Source organism: Gymnoscopelus microlampas (genome assembly GCF_963454915.1).
Source record: "Gymnoscopelus microlampas genome assembly, chromosome: 7".
In the NCBI taxonomy this organism is placed as follows: domain Eukaryota; kingdom Metazoa; phylum Chordata; class Actinopteri; order Myctophiformes; family Myctophidae; genus Gymnoscopelus; species Gymnoscopelus microlampas.
The window spans coordinates 42,469,516-42,493,413 of record NC_139944.1 but is presented as its reverse complement, the minus strand read 5'-3'; the positions used below and the strand labels follow the sequence as shown (position 1 = coordinate 42,493,413).

The window sequence follows — 23,898 nt, the reverse complement described above, 5'->3', positions numbered from 1 at the left end:
ACTTAAGTAAAAGATGCGAGTACTTTTTCCACCACTGCTCATGAGGATATTAAATCATGTCATGGTTTTTGTCATTGATTGATTGAATGTCCTTTTATAGGAGCAGGCCCTCCATGCTGTCCACAGCATCCTAATGCTGGTTGAGAAAGACACGTGTCCACGGCCTGAAAGACAGCCCGGCTTACAGGTCACAAATATAGCCTGCAACAACACCACCACCACTTCTTCTGTGCATTGTGATTTTAGTGAGACTATAATAACTGTCCTGACATCACCGTCTTTTTCTCTGTCCATTATTAGATGGATGTGGTGACCTCTATGAAAGCCCTCAACAAAATGGTGGAGGTCTCCCAGTTAACCTCTGACCTGGGCGGGACCTTTACTTATAGCCATGCTGACTGGATGCAGTTCCATCAGGTACGGAATAGTTTGATATTTTGTTGTAGGCAAAAACTGTCCAAAATTCTTAAAAATATCAAAAATAGCATATCGTTGCTGTTGGGCAGAAACCAGCTAACTAAAATGTTCCACTTTTGTGTTTTTTCCCCCATGAATCAGTGCTATTGAACAGCCTTTAGGTCTGTGTGTTGATTAAAACAATATTGAACCAATGAGAAGTATTAAAAAGCGCTTCTGACAAAACCAGCTAAATCCATTGGATCCTCAAACTTTCTGCTAAACCACCAAAGGGGGGTGGAGTTAGCTGGTTTTGCTGACTCCAGGCTCCACCCCCTTTTGAACTCCAACCTCATTGTGAGCTTGGAGGTCCATTCAGCTGTTCTTATCAATGCTGAACAAAACCTCCTAACGTTTTCATTTCCTGATTTTTTATTTATTAGCTGGTTCCTGCCCGACAGCAGAGATATAGGGCTTAAGTGTTTAACTTCTTAATATAGGGCTCTTGTGGCCGCATGTGGCAGATTGATCTAATTTTCCGTTTCCCTATAGGACGTTTCTTTACAGCAAAATACCTATTGTCTTTTCCCACCACCGGTCCCACACTCAGCCTCATTAACCTTGCAGTCAGGGAGTTGGTGGACACAGCTGTTCAAACACAGGTCACCCACCGAGGAGGACTCTGTACACCCCTACGCACATTTAAGATTAATTACCACTGTTGTCTTTAATCCCAGGATGAGCTTTAGCAGCTCTTGGATGGGGGCGGGGTGGAGTGAAAAAAATAGAGAAAATTCATAATTCTACAATGATGGATTAGCTTATTTGTTATGCTAAAAAGCACCGACCTACAACTTAATGAGTGGGAGTGGATTAATTTATTTATTTATTAAAAGTATAGCGAATTAGTTAAATAATGTTGTTGATTCACACAAAACTTCATTAATCCAGTTCTCTCACTCTGACCATTCTTGTGGTGGACTTTTTGCCATGGTTCAACACTGTTACTGGAGAGGGTAGATTGTAAAATCATTCAAACACGTGAACTCAAGCAATACACTTCCTTGTTGATCAATTTAGGGACTATTTATTAAAAATCGGAGATGAAATGGGTGTCTGCGAACCTACTCGATTAAATTGCTGTCTGCTCTACCAGTCTCATGGAATACATTTGCAGATACTGATTTAGGGCTTACATAAGTGTGTGTAAAGACTACTGTTAAATATTTCCCTTATTTGTGGATGGTTTTGCCCCCAGAACTTTACTGCATGATCTCGGGTTAGCACTGCCTGTAGTTCTTCCAGTGGGCACCAGAGAGAGCCGATGAGCCGTTTTAGCAAATTTCCACCACCATGCCCACGATTCTCTTAAAATATGCAGCCATTTGTTTGGTTCACCTTCTCCTTTGTGTCATGCATTCAATTTATTTCAGAGACTGCTCTCTTTCATGGCTGACCTGCAAGGGGCAGACAGTCTGCTCCAGAGGGCTATTAAGAAAGTGGATGGCACAAAAACAATGAACACCACCCAGGTAATTCACAAGCCACTTCTCGGCTGAATTTAATTAGGCTGCTACCAGATTCCTTCTTTTATTTGGGTCAGTTGTATAAACATTTGCCGACATTGTGATTGCTACAGGATGTGCAGCTATGCATCTCGGTTCAGAGGACATTAATGAAAGAGGTTCTGGAGGACACCCGATTGGTCACCCTGCAGAGAGAAGGTGGGGCCATGCTGGCCCGAATGAAGAAAGAGGAGTTTCGTTTTCCCCAGTCAGAGGACTACAGGTGTTGTTACCATGAATCACCATGTGAAAACATTTAAACATTATTTTGTCTCCACGATACTGACATAATGCATTCAAAACACCAATGAATTACGACGGTCTTGACAAGTCCCATCACTGAGTAGAATTAATTTATCTGCCTAATCATTGCTTTTATCTTCAAAGATAAGTTTACGATATTGCCTTTGGCTGTAATGCACTTGTTTTTTCATGAGATTGCATCAGACATCATGAGCATATAAAAATAAATGCACCCTGGGGCTAAAACTCTGCAAGCACCAACATATCTTGTTCTACAGTACACCTCTCTATTGCTGAGTTATAAGCAATTTTCCCTTTGATCCTGACCTGGATTGTGACCTTTTGTCCCAAAATAAAGACAAATAACTCTGTTGGTGCAAAGCCTGCCTGCACCAACGTATCTTGTTCTATGTCACTCGATTGTGACCGTAACCTTTAAACCAACACTTTATTAACTCTTTGGGGCATGCTGATCATCCAGTAGGCATATGGAACTAAATGGATCCTTACAGGTACATTTGTATTTGTTATGGGGTTAGTGTTCTTGATTTTGACCTTGCCCTTGATTGTGACTTTTTAGACTCAAAAGTGAATCATCTATTTGGGGGCAGCCTGCTTGGTTTCATTAAACATGTCCATCCATTCTCAGGCAGGTATTTAAGCCAGGGGTCTTCAACAGGGGGTCCGGGACCCCTAGGGGGTCCTCAGAGCTACTATAGGGGGTCCGCCAAATCTTTGTGTGATAGGATTTAGTTTTTTTACATTAACCACTTGAACCCTAGACTTCCTTTTCTGAGGGGAACATTAGCCGAAAATAGCAGATCTACAAGCTCTCAACGCCTCGCAGCGCGAGGCGTTGAGAGCTTGTAGATCGGCTATTTTTGGCAAAGAGGCTAGGTGTAGAGGGAAAAATAGCAGACTAAATAAAAAGAAATGTTTTTATCTGAAACACAATTGTATACAATATAGAGGGGGTCCCTGCTTCATCTCTCTCTCAGCTAAGGGGTCCCTGGCCTGAAAACATTGAAGACCCCTGATTTAAGCCCATCAAGACATTATTATCATGATGCAAATGTGATAATGATGTAAAAATTAAAAAAAATAAAGAAGCAAAAACGAAAGATTATGAATATTTTCGGAGGTTAATAAAAATGCCAATACAGTCCTCACAGATTAAGTATGTGTTTCAGTTTACATTATACAATACATATACATTGCATTTATTACACATATATTATGTTTATATAGCCTTATGATTCCTCCTCATGCACTACAAGCAGAGTGTTACCTCTTCCTAATGTTTGTTAATGTTATTTCCCTCTATTCCCTTCAGAGACGCTATGGAGTCCATGACAGCTCTATACAACCAGGTGGAGGAGAAGCTCCATACCCTGGTGATGCGCTCCAATGAGTCTCTGCAGTGCCTCGATTTCCTCTACAAGCTCAGGGAGATGGAGGGCCAAATCAACACGGTACCATAGTTCTTACCTTTGGTATGATTGGACTGTATTGGGCCCTGTATCAGCATTTAAAAGTGCATGCGAGATCTCTGTTGTCTGAAGTTCCTTCATCTTTCGCCACTTACCTACAGTACACTACGCTCATAGATTTGAGGCATCTACTAAACAATTGATTACAATTAGACATGAGGCTGATGTCCTGACAGCAGCAGTAGTGGACAAAGTACTCGAGTACTACTAAGTAGATGTTGCTCAGTCAAATTTGTACTTGAGTTAAAGTACTGGCGTACTTGCTTTATACTACTTATACTTGCTATAAATCAATGCATTGATGGATTGAAATTTAGACATAAATTCAAAGAATATCAATGATTGTGAAAATAGCCGATCTACAAGCTCACAACGTGTCGCATTGTGTTAGATCAGCTATTTTCTGGTGAAATGGGGCTCAAGTATAATATTTGTCTTTGAAATGTAGGGGAAAAAAACTCAACTACTCAAAAAAAACTACTCAAAAAATGTACTTAATTGTACTCAAGTAAATGTACTTTGTTACTGTCCACCACTGGCTAGCAGCTTATCAATATACAAATGAGGCATTTAGCAGACACTCCTAGTGCAAGCTAAAGTGCTATGGACACAACATTCACAACATTTTCTGGATCAGGGCCCACTTGAAAATCTCAAAAGTGTTAATTTTCAGCTTTTTCAGAGCACGTTATTTTAGTGATCAATCAATCGATCATGTTCTGGCTTGGAGCAATGGAACTAACGTAGTATAGTTTATCGTTATCAACATTTAAACACATTTTTCAAGGTTTTAAAGAATAGGACTTGTTGTTGAGTACCCTACCCACCCAACATAAATCGGCATCCATGCCTGCAGAGGTGGTGGTTGCAGAGAGGAAGGTGTTGTTTGCAAGGCATGTGGTTAGGTCATTTCTCAGTGCTAGACATGTGCTAGACATACATCCTTCTTTGTGACCACATCCTCTGCTCTCATGAGAGAAGAGGATGTTTCATATCTCTACTGTCCGGCAGAAACCAGCTTCAAAATGTTAATTTTTCAGGAAATGAAAAAAGTGGAGTCAGGAGGTTTTGTTCATCATTGGTAAGAACAGCTGAATGGACCTCCAAGCTCACAATGAGGTTGGATTTAGCCTGGAGTCAGCAAAACAGCAGATTTATGAGAAAATTAGAGGATCCAATGGAGTTAGCTGGTTTTGTCAGAAGACGTAAAGGGTGTTCAATGGCCCTGATTTATGGGAAAAAAATGCAAAAGCGTCAAAATGGAGTTACCTGGTTTCTGCCGGACAGCAACGATATGTACCCACACGCACAACCGTTAACTTCACCTTGTCAAAACAAGATGACGCCGACATGCACAGCGGTGAACTTCACCCTGTCAAAACAACATGGCACAGAGACAAGTCAACCTCTGATTTCCTACACTAACACATCTGGTCAAAATTCATGTCAGATCCTGTGGCTATAGGTGAGACATGACCTTTGACACGGTCTAAATGTCTCAATAGAAGAGCAGGGAGACAAAATATAACAGCCCCAAATGTATAAGTTATATTGTATTAACGTACTCTACCATACAAAATTACATTTTATTCATTAAAAAAGCCTGCAGAAACACCTATACAAATGAAAATAGAAATGACTGAGAAACCAGAACTAAATACTTTTACTCCTATACACCCATACAAGATGTAACAAAGAGGCGAGCGGAGGGGGAAGCCAGAAACACGGCTATGGTGAGAGCAGAAGTGTGCATGGCCAATTACATTTTAGGGGAGAAAAAAGAAACAGCCAACCTAAAAGTACTCAGTACTTTACAGCCTTCCTAGAAATGTACTTGAGTAAAAGTAAAACATTTGTCTTGGAAATGTACTCAAGTAAGAGTAATAAGTGTCAAAACAATCTAATACTCAAGTAAAGTACAGATACTCAGAATCTGTACTTCTCACTCCGTTACTGTCCACCACTGCATTTGGTTAACAACTCTCCATCATTTAGCTGGGGACCACCTGGAACCCCCTCAAGGACCACTGGTGGTCCCCGGAACACTGGTTGAGAACCACTGGGTAAAATGAACACATTTTATGTGTACAGTACCAAACATCTATCTAAAATACTCGAGGAGAAGGAACTGCTGACGCAAGGATAAAACATACTGTAGGATGGCAAGCATTCATAACTCTGTGTCTGTGTACCTTGCAGGTGGGAACATGGTTCAGTGTGGAGGGAGAGCAGACACTAAAGGACTCAAATATAACCGATAATGATTCCCTGGCGTCCACCGAGAAGGCCTTGCTGCACTTTGAATGCTTTCTCACACAGGCTAAGGTAACAGAGCGATCGATCAAAGGTTACTTAATACTGTACTGTATATATGGCTGTTATTTTGGACACAGTAAAATCCTCAGTGTGGAAGATTTTTATGTCCTACCCGGGATTTGAACCCAGGTCTCCCGCACGAGAGACCAAACCCTGCCAATATGGAATCACCGCTTGATCAGGGGAGACATTGCACTTATGAGCTTGAGGCATTATTAATTTACAACCAGTACTGTAGGTACCTGACAACAGGGTATACATTTCTCAATGGAAGAGTAGGGAGTTATATTAACATACCATACATATTAGTTGAAATAAAGTTACATTCTTTAAAATAAGTTCCGCATTGCAGCTTTCATTTAAATCTGAGTGTGTACAAATGTAACCATTACATAAGTGCGGTCTACGAGTTACAAAATGGATAAATGAACACTGAGGATTTTACTGTGTACACAGTCAAACTTGAATTTAAAGAAGTTGCGATAACGGTTGAATTGACAGCAAACTTTTTCTCATCACATTAAAGTGAGTGCCGACAGCAACCTCATTTCCTTTCCCTTCTTCACGCTTGAAGGAATCTAAATTATATGGAACCCAATTTGCATACAAATATAAAAAATAATAAATTACTCCTCCTTATAGTCAAGATCCTTGATTATCTGCTGAGGGTTAGGAAATGCAGGTGTGGCTTCACATATGTTTCATCATTCATTGTTGCAGGAGAGAAAACAGCAGGCCTTGACCCTAGTGGCGGACACGGAGAACATTGTGGGCGCCCATGAATCCAGCCCCGAAACAGATGTTTTTCAGATCGTGGTCAGCACTTTCAAATCCAACATGGAGGAATTTCTGATGCGGGCAGAACAGAAACACAAAGAACTAGATAGAATGGTGCATCTGTACCGTTTCTGTGAACAGGTTGGTGAATAAAACCCGAAGTCGCATCAGAACATGACTCTGTGCTTATTCAATGTTACGAATTCTCTCATTCCTTTTTTATTCCCTACACACATACTTTCCATATTTTCACAGCTTAGCTATAACCTAAACGATGAATCCTATCTCTTAGAGGCCGTGTCCACCGAGGCGTTTTTTTTCCTGAGTGCAGCATATGTTTTCAATTGTTTACAATGGGAGTGTTTTTTTCAAAACAACAGCAGCATGACGAAGCGCTAATCGCCTTATTCTGCGCTGCGCGTTCGTGTGTGGCGTTTTCATCTGCTTGCCGAGAGTTGAAATACTTTCAACTCGGGGATTTGGAAGCGTTTTTTTTTATTTCTTTGGCTATTCAAAAATAGCAGATATACAAGCTCATAGCGTGGCACTGAGTGCTGTGCTATGAGCTTGTACATCTGTCATTTTTGAAAAATCATGAAAATGTGGCAAATCGTTGAATATATATCTTTTTTAAGTGAACATTTGTTAGTCAAATCTTTGCTTCTGGGGGTCCATGGAACAACATATTTTGAGATATCTATTTTTTTAAATATATATATATATATATTATTATTTTTTTACATATTTTTTGTTCAAAAAACTGTTAGGATTTTATAGAAAACATTTTTAGAACCAGCCTCAGGTCTTAAAGGGTTAAAAGCCACAAATCTCTCAAGACTGAAAAGTACAGATGAAAAATAATTCACTGATATCACTTTTCCTCCTGCCTGTTCCTCCCTTTCTTTCTCCAGGCATCTGCCCTGGCCAAGGAATGCAGTCACTATCTGGAGCAGGTAGAGACGGGGTGTTACTCTGTGAAGGCCAGTCAAAGTACACTCAAGACGTACGAGGAGAGACTGGGTGGCGAGTTCTCCGCCTCACACTTCCAGGCAGCCAAAGCCAAGGTCTGCTGCTCTGGAGGATCGGGGGCCTCGGCGGGGACCAGGGTGTGGAATGCAGCCTGGGCCCAGTGCCAGAGAGTCAGGCAGTGTCTGGAGGAGCGGCAGCAGCAGAAGAAGAAAGCCCCAGATAAGGGCCAGATCCAGAACCAGCGGCAGGCCGCAGCTGCAGTCTCTCAGGGGAAAAGAAAGGCGTTGGAGAGGGATGAAGAATGGAGGGAAGGGGCGGGGGAGGCTGGTCTCTCTTTGGCCCGGGATTCAATCTGTCCGAAAGGCACGGTCAATAATTCAGAGGGGGGCCCGGAGGAGAGGGGGGCTGTTATTCCATCTTTGAACCTCCATTTGAAACCTGACTTGAAAGAGAAACGTGGAGCCAAAACGCCACGGTTACCTAAAACGCCGGCCAAAGATGAGCGGCACGTGATTCAAAATGACAATGATCGCGTAGAAACAAAATGGAGGCTGAGGGAGCACCACAGTGAGGCAGATCTGAGCAGGGTGGACTCTGTCAGCAGGGCCGGTGAGGAGGAGCTTCCATTGGGCCATGCCTTGGGACGCTCCCTCAGTGAAGGCTCAGGTACCAGCACGCGCCTGATGGCCATTTTTGGCTTCTCCCCTTTGAGCACAAGACACAACCAGTGTGAGATGTGGTCACACCCGCTGGTAGTAAGACACCAAACCAGCCAGAATTTGCCCATTTCTCGCCAGGACAGCTTCTGCTCAGGTCACTCGTGCTGCGAGTCGAATAAGGAAAGTAATGCAGAGGAGTGTGGTCCCAAGGGATCTTCTGTGCCCACCCACCAGAGCCCTGGTGGCACGAGTGCCCAAGAGGCGTCATTAAGCAGCCACATGGAACAAGATGCCATCAATGTTTTGTAAGTAATGAATGACCCATTTCCACATTTTATCAAAGACCAAAAATGACACCATCCAATGATGCAGTCTGTAATTGGACCCAGTGAATTGCGTAATCTATTTAATTTCAACACAAATCAGACATAATTAAACATAAACAACCACATTATATATGTCAAAGGGAGAAATTCTGTGATATGCACACAAGTGACTAATGACCTGCAACCATGAAACAATGACTCCCTCTATGAATGTCACTTGGTTTGTCAGGGGTCATCGCCATGCTGGCTTGTGGTGGACATTTTTGTCAAAATTCTATCTTTGCCATGGACGTCAAAATTAGTGGAAAATTATTGCCAGAAACACACAAACCTTTACAACTCTGAGAGTGCACAAATGGAACCAAATGCACCCATAGGGTCCATTTGGTTCAATTTGTGCACTCTCTGAGTTATGGGGGTCCTTGAAAATAAAAATGTTAGAGAACCACTACCAATGGACTCCTAATGTGTCATACATAGTGTCATAGTAAATAAGTAGGCTAACATGCATAGGAAATTCGCATTTCACTGACAAACAACCCTTCTTGATTCCTCTTGATTGTTGTTTTTATTTCCTGTTTGAAACAGGAAGTTGCAGAAGATCATGGAGGAGCTGGTGTCCACAGAGAGGGAGTATGTGAGGGCCCTGGGCTACGTTCGAGAGCAGTACTTCCCTGAGCTGGAGAGGCCTGACGTTCCCCAGGACCTCAGGGGCCAGAGGGGGAGCATCTTCGGCAATCTAGAGAAGCTCCACGACTTCCATCGACACCATTTCCTGAAGGAGCTGGAGGGCTGTGTGAAAGATCCATTTCGAGTGGGCCGCTGCTTCCTGCGACATGTGGGTCCCTTATATATACATAACATCATCATGATGAGTGATATTAATTGTTCTTAATAATATATTTAATTTCTTAATATTATTATATTAAGAAATTAATATATATTATATTAATATATTTTGATTCCAATCACAGCTCCACATTTTGAATTGCATTAAAAAAAAATCATTATTAAGAAGTATTAGTATTGACCTAATAATTCTTCTCATCCCAAACACTGTACTTGATGTTTTTCATCACTCAAAGTAAGCAGAATTTCACAATTGTAAAATTTGTTCTTGATAACCGACGGGATGAATCAAGCAGTGATTGTGGTTTCCGGTTCCAAATGAAAACCGCGATAACGCAGAACAGCTGAGAAAAATGTGTTCCTGCTATAGCCTTCTCAGGAATGAGGAGTCATTTCCCCTCCCAATAGCCTTATGTGTTCTTTAGAAATATGAAACAGCAAACAAATAAGATGCAGCTGTGAGCTGATATGGTCTACACAGTGTAGGTCATATTTTGGTATACTGTAAACAAAAACTGTAGTACATGATTCACTGCTGGATACGCCAGCAACATGTCACAACTCCCATTACGCCTATTCTGAAGAAAAGAAAGTCACAAAAGATTTTTTTTATTTTACAAACTAGGGGGAAAAAAACATTTTGTTTTCCTGTGAGTTTCCCCAAAATATGTTTATACAAATGGATAAATTGTTTACATATGTATATATACTGCATCTGCACAGGATGATGCATTCACTGTAAATTAAAACTAGTGATTGAAAGCATCCACTGAGGTAATGTCTGTTGACCTATTTCTTGGGCCACTGGTTAAGACCAGGAACGCATCTGTTTGGGAACGCATCGGGAACGCATTTTCAGATTTCTTTGGCTATTAAAAAAATCATGAAAATGTGTGCAAATCTTTGAATATATATATATATATAAAAGCGAACATTTTCAACTCAAATCTTTGCTTCTGGGGGGTCCCTGGAACAACATTTTTTGAGATGGGGGTCCGCGGCCAAATACATAAAATTTTGGGGCTCCTTGAAACGAAAACAGTTTGAGAACCACAAGATTATAGCAACATACGTTTAAAAAAGGAAAACTGTTAGGATTTAGAAGACATTTGTAGAATCCCCATGAAGCAAAGATTTGAGTTAAAAATATACATTCAAAGATTTGCAAAAATGTTCAAGATTGCAGATCTACAACAGAGTGCCGTATATCTGCTATTTTTTGAATAGCCAAAGAAATCTAAAATAACACAGATGCTTTCCCCGGATTGAATGGATTAAAGGAAACGGCTGCTTTGTGGCGTCTGTTCAAGCACACAGTAGCAACAGTAACTGATACACCAATGACATTATGAATGTTGTCTAATCTTCTCCTCTGTGTATTTCCACTACCTCAGAGAGAGAGCTTTGCTCTGTATGCTCTGTACAGCAAGAACAAACCCCAGTCTGATCGTCTGCTCATCAATCATGGACAGAGCTTCTTCAAGGTAAGGCAGCACCGACCTTCAACCCCCGTCGCTGGTACGTTCTTCCACACGTCCGTCCTTCCACTGTACCACCTTCCTTTATGTAACACGCATGTTGATTTGATTTGTCATTAAATAGAAGAAAGAGACAAAAAAGAATAACAAAGCAGCAATAGAGCATGTCTTTTCTTTTTTTACCTCCTTGACCTTTTTGACCGTTTAGGGTTTATGTTTAAATACTTAAACCCTATTTACAGTACTTAGTTGACTGAAGTCCACCAGGGCTCTATACTAGGCCCCCTACTGTTTTGTCTCTTCACAAAATAGCGTCACCGAAAATAGATGATCTACAATCTCACAACGTGTCACGTTGCGACGTGTTGTGAACTTGTAGATCTTTTCGCATAACCAAGAATAGGGACGCTATAGGGTTCATGTGGTTGAACTTAATCTGTACTCATCTATGACATTTGGTGTTTTCAACAACCGCACTAAAAACCTTAACTCTCCCTCCTTCCAGCAAAAGCAGTTACAGCTGGGGGATAAAATGGACTTGTGGTCATACTTGCTGAAGCCAGTACAGCGGATCAGTAAGTACAGCCTGCTGCTCCAGGACATGGTGAGGGAATGTGGTCCTGGGCAGACCAAGGAGATGGCTGAGGTCCAGGCGGCTCTGGAAGTCATCAACTTCCAACTCCGACACGGCAACAATCTACTGGCGATGGACGATATCCACAACTGTGATGTAAGGGCCCTCCAAAAATATGTATCAACATTTTTTTGAATGCCTGTCGAGATTTGTAGAAGAATGTGCAAGGTGTCAGGGACGCGAAGATGATCTTATAGCAGAATTGAATAATGGGCATAGAGGCAGCAATGGGAAAATAACCTGCAGCTAGGTGTGGACTGGAGGGATGTTAACCTATAAGTGATGATATTACATTGCTGTGTAAAGGTTAACTCAAATCTTTGCTTCTGGGGGGGGGGGGTCCCTGGAACAACATATTTTGAGATAGGGGTCCGTGGCCAAATACGTATCATTTTGGGGGTCCTTGACATGAAAAAAGTTTGAGAACCACTGGTATAGAAACTAAAGTTTTTTCAAAAACCTGTTAGGATTCAGAAGACTAGAATATTTAGAATCCCCATGAAGCAAAGATTTGAGTTGAAAATGTTAGCTTTGAAAATATATATATTCAAAGATTTGCACAAATGTTCACGATTTTTCAAAAAATAGCAGATCTACAAGCTCATAGCGCGGCACAGAGAGCCAAAGAACTCTAAAATGACGCTTTCCAGCAGTGAGAAAATGAACTGCAGCTTGGTTCTGGACTGGAGGAATGTTAACTTTTATTAGCTGATGATATTACATTACTGTGTGGGTACATAATGGCTGCCTGGTGTATACAGTAGGTGGTGTTTATGTTTGTTATAGGATGTGTTCTCTGTCCTTATAGGTCAACCTGAAGGAGCAGGGACAGCTGATTCGCCAGGATGAGTTCCTGGTGTCATTCAGGAAGAAGAAATGTTTCCGGCACATATTCCTCTTCCAGGAACTCATCCTCTTCAGCAAGACCAAAAAGACGGATGTGGGGAATGAAACATACATCTACAAACAGTCATTCAAGGTACACACATGTACCTGTATACAGTACAGTTGTATTTTTGCGGCTACTGTAATTTGAATGATGGAAATATAGAATAAAGTCAATAATGTATGCAATGCGAGGGTGCGGATTAGCCATGGGACTCCCCATGGGAAATCAAGTGTCATTCGTAGCATTCTTGTGTAGACAGTAGACACCATCCAGGACCTTTTCCCGTTGTACTTGAGACCAATGACCGCCAGCAGTTTACTCAGTGGCTTCTGAACACAACTATTGTAAAGAGTCAAACGATATGAAACTGACACTGCTCAGAATGCAGCGTGACAAGCTTCTGGTAGAATGTAAAAAGCTGGAGGAAGTAGCTCTTAGAGAGCGTTACAGTGTTCTAAGATTTGCGGATTCGGATGATGCAATCCAGTTCTATACAAGGCTGGATGGCCTTAGTGTGGACGGCCGAACACTGTGTTTTCGCCCCTGTCTATCCGTCCATGAGTGAGCAGCTACGGACGTGAGACTCCACCAAATGTCTGAACCTGCGGTTCCTCTCGTACTGAGCGGGATTACTATTGCAACAACACATCATCAGGAGGGTAAAACTAACCTGTCTCACGACGGTCTAAACCCAGCTCACGTTCCCTATTGTGGGTGAACAATCCAACGCTTGGTGAATTCTGCTTCACAATGATGGGAAGAGCCGACATCGACAAAAAGAACGAAATAAAAAGTAATTAAACAAAAATAAATATAAAACGATTCACAGGTGGCAGGCAGTGATCACCCCATGTGCACAGTGCACACGCCCCCACCACCTCATACAATTCAGCAGTCAAAGTCTCAGTCTCAAGTCTCTCCATCTCTCCTCACCCCGTACAAGGCATTCCAGGCAAGTGCCCGCTGGATCTTTTAGATCCTATCTCCCATCTCAGATTTCCACACACTCGTCATCCCTTACAAGGCATTCCAGGCAAGTGCCCTCCGGACCTTTAGTCACGTCAAGGCAGTCCAGGCAATCAATCAATCAATCAATAGTTTAAAATAAAGGCAAGGTCAATTATGAAAAGTGTTCTGCACATCAAACAACAATGGGACTTTTGAAATGCTGATGACAACATTTGATCCAGTTTCATGTACGATATGAGATTTCAGTTCCTTCTTTCTTTTTCTCAGTTCAGAGTAAAAGTCTTGTCAAATGATTTTTTTTTTTCAAATGATGAGACAATGATATTTTCCATTTGATGGCAAAAATAATTATCTTCCCATTCTGCGTGTCTCATGTACTCTTTTCCAGAACTCATTCTCAATATGGTTGTCTTGTCTTGTCTTGTTTCATTAGTTGTAAATGCTGTCCAGAGACCAGTTTTGGTTTAAAAGCACTAAACAACATACTAAACAAGCTAAACACCTGGATCCACGGACATGCTACCAGGGTCATTCAGAATGACCCTGGTAGCATGTCCGTGGTCCAGGTGTTTGAGTCATTTCACAGGAATGACTAATTCCTGTGTTAATTCATGCAGCTCACTTCAAGGGAAAGACCCACTCAACTCAGAGGACAGTCTTGAGGTAGTCTTGAATAAACTGGGTGCAGATTCTTGACAATATACGTAAAAGGAAGACACATCCGCACTCTCTGAAGAAGTTTAGGAGTCTCTTTATAATGAGGAAACTGAACGGACACGTTTCCGGCACGTCGGCCTTTCTCAGCATTACTGATTAACGCTGAGGAAGGCCGACCTGCCAAATCGCTGACACATCTGTGCTCCATAGAGTTGGCCAAGTGTACAGTAGCAAGGATATCTAACTTCTTATTTGTATTTGACTACCCACCATGACTGAAGCTACTGTCACGCTCATACTATAAACTCTCTATGAATTGTCTTTCAGACATCAGATGTGGGGATGACCCACAACAGTGGCGACAGCGGCCTGTGTTTTGAGATCTGGTTCCGCAGGAGGAAGAGCCAAGACACGTACGTTCTACAAGCTGACAGTCGCCAGGTGAAGGAGGCCTGGACCAAGGACCTTGAACGGATCCTCTGGGAGCAGGCTGCGCGTAACAGAGGTATGTACAAGCGTGCACTCTCGCCTTCTCTCTCTCTCACACTCACACACACACACACACACACACACACACACACACACACACACACACACACACACACACACACACACACACACACACACACACACACACACACACAGAATAAATACATATTTTACACACATAACTGTTTAATTCTTGTATTTTACAGGTACATTTGACATTGCTTGCATGAGACAGTCTATAAGTTAATATGATAAATGCAGTACAAATTAGAATTAGGTATATTTGTGAGGCAAAAAAACTGTCACGGGCTGTTTAATTATCTACTAAAGTTTCAGTGTTTTCCATTTTCATGATTACAGTAACATCAAGGTCAAGTTTATTATGTTCCAAACTGGGAAAGTTGTGCTACAGCAGATTTAAGAACTCTAAAAGACACATTAAACATACATAAACAAGAATATAGACATGGACATGAAACACCCACAAGATCCATTCCAGATCAAAAGTGTCCACAGCAGCAAGGTAACAACAACCACCCTCCCTCCCTCCCATCCACCCACCCACCCCAATCGTAGACAGCCGACCACGACCTTGTCACCATAAGAACAGCGTGCATACTACTTGTACAGTAATTGTTATTTCTTTTAGAATATCTTATACTAGTGCAGTACCTCTTTGGAACACATTCCTCTAAGGAGCAGAGTGGTTCTGGAGAACCGCTCGGCCAATCGATTTCACGCTCGACACTGCCCTTCCTTTGTTCCTCGGCAATAAACCTGCCTAGTGTGAAATCTATTGGATGAGAGATTCTCAAGATTTGCGAAGAACAGACATGCGATGCGTAAAGTTGCCACGCGATGTCATTCTGTAATATTTTCTGCACACATGTGCATGCAACTTTGAGTATTTAGAAAAGCGCTAAATAAATTGCATGTATTATTATTATTATTATTATTATTATAACTCATACATAACTAATTTCATCCAGAGGTGCGCATGCAAGAGAGAGTGTTCCTGGGTATTGGAAATAAACCCTTCATGGACATCCAGCCTAGCGATGCAGCTATTAATGACAGAGCCATCAACTATGTACTCATGGGAAGAGGTAAGAAGAGGTTTTAAATGTAATTACATTTATTCCCGTTGAGAATCGAGTATACTTTTAAATGATGTGTAAGTTCCTTCTGCAGACTATTCCAACCTGAGGATACAGAAAATCAGATGCGGTTCTATATTCCTCAATACCGCTCACTTTTATGGTTCTACAGTATTGACCAAAATTGAAAAAATAATAATCATTCCATTGTTCAGTACTTTGTTTTCAATTAATCTCTAATTCCTGTAACTGTAGGTTCTGAAACGTAGTTAGACCGCCATTATTGACATAGCTGGTTTTCTCGCTCTTGTATATCACTTTTTAAATGTTTTGATTTGATTACCATATCAGTCTCGTGGGGGAAATTCAATTTGCTGCTCATCCAGCTCCATCTGATGCATCTTGATTTGGTTCTGTGCAGAGAATAAAGCGCTGTGTACCTACGGGATGCCAGGAGGAGGACTCCCTGTTATGCGACCAAATTCCATTGGCTCGGGGAGCACCTCATCTTCATCTGGCAGCCATTCCTCTTCCTCCTCTGGAAGAGGGTCCCTGTCCCCCATGGGGTACTTATGTGGGCCAAAGCAGAGGGTGTCAGCAGGGGGACCTGACGGATATGTTGCTCCACCCGGAGTACTGGAGGAGGAGGATGACCTGGACCATGAGAATGGAAGTCAGAATTTACTGAGTAAGTGGTACTGGCACTGAGATTAAACAAATGCCCCGGGACGATTAGTTGGACATTGTCCACACCTGGAAACTGCCTAAACGCAGCCACAGGTCTTGTACTATTAACTGAGCAGATGCACGGAAGCAGTCGAGTGTTAGGTGCCTTGCTCAAGAGTTTTTAAATGTCTTAATGAGGGAGAGGGTCTGATTCCTATGCTTCGATTATCTTACTATTAGCATTCTTAAATTCTGGCAAGTAGTACAGTATATTATCTTTTTTTTTATTTTTATATATTGTTTTGGCTTTTTGCTTTTTTTTTATAGATTACTGTAGGCTGACAGGAAATGAGGGGGGGGATGGGGGGTGACACGCAGCAAACGTTGTCGGGATCGGGAGTCGAACCCGCGACAAGCTGTCAGGCTAGGATTACCAGTCTAGGTGCCCAGACGGTTACGCCAACCGTCCGGGCGCAGTACAGCATATTATCTTGAGGAATGACAGGATTACTGAGCCGCCAAAAATCCAGGGGATTTTTACTATGAAGCATAGAATAAGAATACCACTGCATGACACCTCGTCTGTGGATACGCCCGAAATGAATGATGATGAGTAATAAAAGATGAGTTTGTAGTTTAGTTTGACAGACTAAAATTCAACGGGAATATAATCCGACCAGATTGATTTTGTACAGTTCAGATGTTTTTATAGTGGTATCCTTTGGAGTCCGTTTTCCTTTTGTACTGAACACGATAACTGGACTGAATGTTGTACTGTTAATACATTTAGTAAACGTTTTCATCCTTTTTAATGATCCAAAACAAAGTACTTTTTTTACATCATTCATTCATTCATTCATTCATCTCCTTCATGCCAGTGGACAGCTCAGAGTCTTCAGGAGAGAGTGTCAGTGGTCTCAGCAGTTCAGGCCATAGTTACCACGGTGTCATCCCAGAAGACACAGAGGACACCTCCTCCGTCTGCACCTCCACCACCAGCACCATAAAGGAGGCAGCGCTACCACTTCAAACCGAGGCCACGCCACCACCACACATCCATAAACCACCAGACACCCCCACCACCCGGACCCCGGAGAAAACACCACCTCCAGTCGCACCCAAGCCCAAATCCAAATCACCATACAAGACCAAGGGCCCGCCCTGTGGGAAGGTGTGGGATGATAATTATGAATCATTCAAATGATCACTATTTTCCTTATCTTATCTTACCACACTCGTGATGAATTGCTTATGTGATGAAAATGATGAATTGCTTATGTGATGAAATGCTGTTGCTTTTCTTTGCATGTTAATACAAGTATGGTTTGATGTCTCTTTCAGGTCGAAAACCCTGCCGTTGGAAAATCCACTGAGGTTTGAAGTGTGAGACATACTATGTAAGGTATGTTTGACAAGACTAAATGTTGTGTTTCTTTAAACATCATGTAACATACTGCTTTTACTGTCACAGAGGTTGTCATATATGTGCACCATAGAAATAAACAGTGGCGTGCACAGATATTTTGAGGGGCAGGTGCTCAAGTAAATTATACTTTTTTTTTGTTTACTTGGTCTGCTCTTTTTTCCCTCTACACCTATACCTCTTTGCCAAAAATAGCCGATCTACAAGCCCACAACGCCTCGCAGCGCGAGGCGTTGTGAGCTTGTAGATCGGCTATTTTTGGCTAAAGTTCTCCTCAGAAAAGGGATGCTAGGTTTGGATATGGTAATGGTAAAAATTTTGGATATGGTAATGGTAAAAATTTTGGATATGGTAAAAAAAAAATCATATCACATAAAGATTTGGCGGACCCCCTGTAGTAACTCTGAGGACCCCATAGGGGTCCCGGACCCCCTGTTGAAGACCCCTGCTGTAAACTGAAAAAAAGGGTCACTTCTGGTCAAGAGGGCAAAGGGCAGGTGCTCTAGCATCACCTAAAGTCTATCTGTGCACGTCCCTGGAATTAAATGTATAGAAGTGACATTTGCAGTCAAAGCCACGCTGTGCTTCTGTTGGTGTGGTATAAACATGGAAGAGGAAGTAATCAATTCATTGTGGCATCTTCAACATGAAGACACGCTGGCAACAGGTGTCATTGGGTTCCCCTTCAAAGTCGATGGTTGTGAACACATAAGCAGGGTGCTTATAACCTATCTACTGTATACGTTTATATCTATAGTGCGCCCTTGTGAAGAATGTACAGCGTGGATAAATAATAGTTATGGTATCCTTTAAATTGCAATACTGATATCAATGTTAAATGGTCCACTCTTTTCCTACAGGCATGGAGACGAGCCACGAAGAGTGAAGAGACTGTCTCGTTTGTTACTGTGTACAAGGGATTATTCTATAACCTACTGTCATTGTTGTAATAATGTATACTGACTGCCACTGTAAGCCATTACCACTTTCATCTTACCACTAAAACCGGAGAAATGTTGAAATGTACTGTATTTTGAACATGCACAAACATCAATGTTGAAGTGAACACATGATGTGCCGTAGTATAAAGCGATCTAGTTTAACCACTTTAACCCTATAGTGTCCCATTTTGGCCCATTTGGGCACGCCATTATAGGCGCACACACACACACACACACACACACACACACACACACACACACACACACACACACACACACACACACACACACACACAGTAAATACATATGTTTAAAGTGCTTGTAGATCAACTATTTTGAGAATGACTTAAACAAATGTTATATGGTTACAGTAAGTGGTTGATAGCGATATGCAAAGCATCATAGGCGTGGTTCAAAATAAGACATTGAAATAGTCTGTGAGCTCACTGGTTACTCATAACCCAATGCCTTAAATCTGATGTATTATTACAGTAGTTGCCGCGCCAGTGTCTCGCACCGGAAATAGCCGTGCCGTGTTGTGAGCTTGTAGATCAGCTATTTTCGGTGTGAGACACAATATGCAACTCTGTATTCACAAGTTTCCTGGGGCATGGTGGGCACTTCACCTTCTGTCGATTTGATCAGGTATCAGAGATCAAATCGACAGGAAGTGATGCCCACCATGCCCCAGGAAACGTGTGGATAGATTGTGTACAGTATGTACTGTAAAAAAAAATCCTGGTCGAATCAAATCATTCTGGAGACACCATGATTTCATTGACACCCTACTGTAGATCCTGTCCCATAACGTTGTTTATGTTGAGATCGGTAAATTCTTTTTGGAAAAATACTCTAAAGTTTCATGTTTCAATGAGTTTTATTAGGTTTTCATGACTCGTCCCATAGAATAACTGCACAGTGGCAATGCTGTACAATAATAACCAATTGCCAACTACATGGTGTCTTCTCCTATGAAAGATTTTCCATTTCACTCCTATCATTTACAATATTAATGCATACATTATATGAAATATTATGTTTCTGTTTTTGACCTTTCTGCAGTTGTGTGGTTTAATGTTTGGAATATATGGAATACCTTTTCCATTGATAAGGTTGATATGGTATGTGTGATTCCCCCCCCCCCCCCCCCCCCCCCTCCCTCCTTGACACTGAGTAGATATACATATTATATCTGAACACCAGTATTAGGAGCAGATATAGTAGCACATACCCACAGATATCCTTGATTCATTATTTATCCAGATTATTATTGGAATGCCAATTAATATAGAGATAATGAGTTCACCCATGCCTAAAGTACGATGCCAGTTTTATAAACAGACCAATATTGATAGATTATTTGTTCCCCATAAAAGGACATGGGTAAACCAAAAAGCGGCTGCTGGACTTTTGGAAAAACAAAGTTGTTCTACTTGCCTTAATTGTTGTCAACTAAATAATTCAAAAGGTCTAAAATCATCCCTCAGTTTTATCTTTACAACAGTCATGAAAAAGTCTATGAAAGCCTTGTAATGATGTTTGGGCATTTGTATGGTAGACATTTACAATGATGTAAATGTTAATTTACAATTATGTAAATATTTCAAACATGTTCTTTTGCATGTTCAGTTTACAAACATGACCTTGTTCTACCTAGCAGTCATCGTGAATTTTTCCATAAAAATGACTTTTGTGACTATAGTTGCCTTCGTAGAATCATTGTTACTGATATCTACAATGATTTTGTTTTTATATAAAAAAAAGAAGTGCTTATAACAGTATTACAGTGTTATGTTTTTACTCTCTTCTCATTAAAACATATTTTTTAATTTTGAGGACTTTATTGTCTGGAAGTGAACCTAAGTCAGATTTTTACTTGATCGCATGACAGAGATTTCATGTTTTTCAGCTGAAAATCAGATATTTTAGTTAATAAATTAGAGGATAAATGAGGCATAAAGTTGTATATCTGAAATAGCCTTGCTGGGCTGAAAAAAAGAGAGGCTACATTTTCTGCTCTGCGTGTTACGACAGATGTATGGCTTTGGTTACCATTCTTGAACCACTAAATTCTCTTCCTTCTCTGCCGGCTCTCGAGCCAAGCTTCTTGTTTGTGATTAACTGTCTGCCCAGAGTGCTTCAAACCACTTGGCTGCCTTGTTCTGCTGATATATTGATATAATAGCATCACAGTGAGGTTTTACTGTCTTTTCATAGACATATAATTGGGTCTTGTTATGTCATCGGATGTGATTGTCTGGACAAAAACTCTTTACGATTGTAATTTTATTGATGTGTCAGTCATTATATGAAACTAATCGTGCGTTGAACATGGGGTGATTAGCCTGAAGCAGGCTATACTGTAGGTCTACTATAAGCAATTAAGGAGAGCACATATTATCTACGGCTAATATAATCCAACAGTTATTAACTACTTTTGTCAGTAGACATTGTAGTTATGCCCCTTGCATACTTATTTGCATAAGACTGAAAAGAGGAAGGTTAGGGGAAATTGCATTGAATCCATTTCATCCATTTCCATTTGTCATGTCACCTAAAGTTCACATTCCAAGACATGTTTCCAATGCAAACGTGTATAGTTACACGACCAGATCTGCAGCATCAATCAGAAGACTGTACATGTGCAGGGACATGCACAGACATTTTGGCTGCAGGGGTTCATACAAAAGAGGTCACTCACCGTAGTCTCGCGAGCCAGACTGTTGTCTCCCGCAATTTCCAAATGCTTCCGTCAGAGTCAGAGATTGTGGAATAGTTGTGGCTACGCGAGACTACTCACTCTACCAACACGCACCATTAGGCCTACCACGCTCTTGTCACACAGCCACACTATTTGAACACACTCCTTTGTTGTTACTGTACATCTATAGCAAACGGCTGAAAAACGTATCCAGGGTCAGGGAGGTGTGAAAGATTATAAGCGGCTATTTTGTATTTTCCTTTCCTGGCAGTGCTTATACTCTTGTGGAAAACACGCTGTCATGCCCAAATAGCCTACACATTTAAACATATATTTTTAAATTGGCTATAATGGGAAGGGGGTGATCAATACACTTCCTATTTATCACAATGAAAGCTCATGTAGTGGTAGAAAAACCTAAGCAGGAGAGTAAGTATGAGTGTGTGGACGAAGGTGTGTGGAGGACGCATTCCCCATAACTCCACAACCCCATAACTCTTGAGAGTGTACAAATGGAACAAAATGGACCCTTACGGGTCCATTTGGTTCCATTTGTACACTCTCAGAGTTACACACCCATAAGGGGCCATTTGGAAGCCCATGAGGGTCCCTGGACCCCAACTTTAGACCCACTGGTGTAGCAGAGTGTTTCCAGTGAGCCAACATGCACACAATATCAGCACCCTGACTCTGTTTGACCAGAATGGAACAGAGCCTTAATTAGTATCATTGGTAACACCTATGAATGTCTTCATAATATGGCTGCTGTGAATACAGCCTATACCATCCAGCTGCAGCCTTTTACAGAACCCTCTTAATGGGCCAAGTCCTCGGAGGAGGCGAAAGTCCCCCGGCTGGGCAGAAGTGACTTGTGTTGGTCTGTCTGCCTACATCATCTGAAAACAAGTGCCCTACGTCCTCCCGGTGGGGGCTCCTCACCATAGACATATAAAGGTAGACGCCTCCTCTGGCTCTAAAGCGTGTGTATGGCGGACGCACTTCCGCTTCTGGGGGGCAGCTGGAAATTTCCGCGTATGTCACAGAAGGGGGCGTTCAGTAGGCCAATGAGAGGCAGGTGGGGGCGGGACAACTAGATTCCGACAAGTCCTGGAAAAGACGCGCTGTGATTGGCCACTAGTCAACGCGCTGTGATTGGCCAGTGACCGTGCCCCCCGGAAATATGGCGGCCACCATACCAAGCACGTCGCTCCAATGAACTGCAGAGGCCAATGAGGTATCTAGGTTTCTATATCTGTGCTCCTCACTGGCAGGTGAGCCAACAGCAGTGACAATACACAAAAATGTGAGCTTGTAGATCTGCTATTTTTGGCTAAAGTTCCTCTCAGAAAAAGGGATACTAGGGTTCAGGTTGTTAAGGTAAAAAGAAAAATCATATCCCACAAAGATTTGGCGGACCCCCTGTAGTAGCTCTGAGGACCCCCTAGGGGTCCCGGACCCCCTGTTGAAGACCCCTGCTCTAGTACTTTCCTACGACCCATGATCTCAGATTCCTGGGAAGTGCTTGGTCAGTCGGTCAACCTTTTTTCCACCACTGTGTAAATCCAAGGACGGACGGATGAGTGACAGACAGACAGACAGACAGACAGACAGACAGACAGACAGAGACACACACACACACACACACACACACACACACACACACACACACACACACACACACACACACACACACACACACACACACACACACACACACACACACACACACACACACACACACACACACACACACAGGACTGCGGAGGCACCTGCCATGGTCAGGTCTGTGCATGGCCCTGTCATCTTATCCTCAGGATATCTTGGTCTTATTGCTCCCACCAGGTTTAGAGTTAAATGTAATTATACGCCATGTCAATGTCAAATTAGAATACAGAAAATATTACGATTTTTATAAATACTGTAGACATGTCTTGTCTGCAACCATAAATGCATTATATTCGTCACTTTTTGCCACGTTTTTTCTGAAACGACGCCTCTGTTTATATTGCTATACGTTACTCTCATTAGAGTAAGGTAGCCCAGTGTGCGTGTGTGTGTGTGTGTGTGTGTGTGTGTGTGTGTGTGTGTGTGTGTGTGTGTGTGTGTGTGTGTGTGTGTGTGTGTGTGTGTGTGTGTGTGTGTGTGTGTTTGCAGTAGTGGAAAGTAACTAAGTACATGTACTCAAGTACTGTACTTAAGTACAATTTTCAGGTACTTTTACTTTACTGGAGTATTTCCGATTTTCTATATTTTTACTTCTACTCCACTACAACTCAGAGGAAAATGTTTTACTTTTACTCCACCATAATAATTATATGTAAATTTTAGTTACTAGTTAGTTTGTAGATTTTGAATATCATTACC

The 23,898-nt window shown here is 41.8% G+C and overlaps 1 protein-coding gene across 1 annotated transcript in view; it reads left to right on the top strand.

Annotated features, from left to right (window-relative positions):
• quob (quattro b) overlaps positions 1 to 20,590 on the top strand; it is a 47,262-nt gene extending 26,672 nt beyond the window's left edge. Inside the window, exons 7-24 of the mRNA XM_084063051.1 lie at positions 101 to 187; positions 301 to 417; positions 1,830 to 1,928; positions 2,036 to 2,184; positions 3,538 to 3,676; positions 5,894 to 6,019; positions 6,731 to 6,928; positions 7,699 to 8,720; positions 9,330 to 9,579; positions 10,985 to 11,074; positions 11,574 to 11,798; positions 12,511 to 12,681; positions 14,545 to 14,722; positions 15,696 to 15,812; positions 16,225 to 16,491; positions 17,348 to 17,640; positions 17,811 to 17,871; positions 18,753 to 20,590. Of these exons, the coding sequence (XP_083919177.1) occupies positions 101 to 187; positions 301 to 417; positions 1,830 to 1,928; positions 2,036 to 2,184; positions 3,538 to 3,676; positions 5,894 to 6,019; positions 6,731 to 6,928; positions 7,699 to 8,720; positions 9,330 to 9,579; positions 10,985 to 11,074; positions 11,574 to 11,798; positions 12,511 to 12,681; positions 14,545 to 14,722; positions 15,696 to 15,812; positions 16,225 to 16,491; positions 17,348 to 17,640; positions 17,811 to 17,849 (3,567 nt within the window). The 3' untranslated portion in view covers positions 17,850 to 17,871; positions 18,753 to 20,590. The remainder of the gene's footprint in view (positions 1 to 100; positions 188 to 300; positions 418 to 1,829; positions 1,929 to 2,035; positions 2,185 to 3,537; positions 3,677 to 5,893; positions 6,020 to 6,730; positions 6,929 to 7,698; positions 8,721 to 9,329; positions 9,580 to 10,984; positions 11,075 to 11,573; positions 11,799 to 12,510; positions 12,682 to 14,544; positions 14,723 to 15,695; positions 15,813 to 16,224; positions 16,492 to 17,347; positions 17,641 to 17,810; positions 17,872 to 18,752) is intronic.
• Positions 20,591 to 23,898: the final 3,308 nt, after the last annotated feature.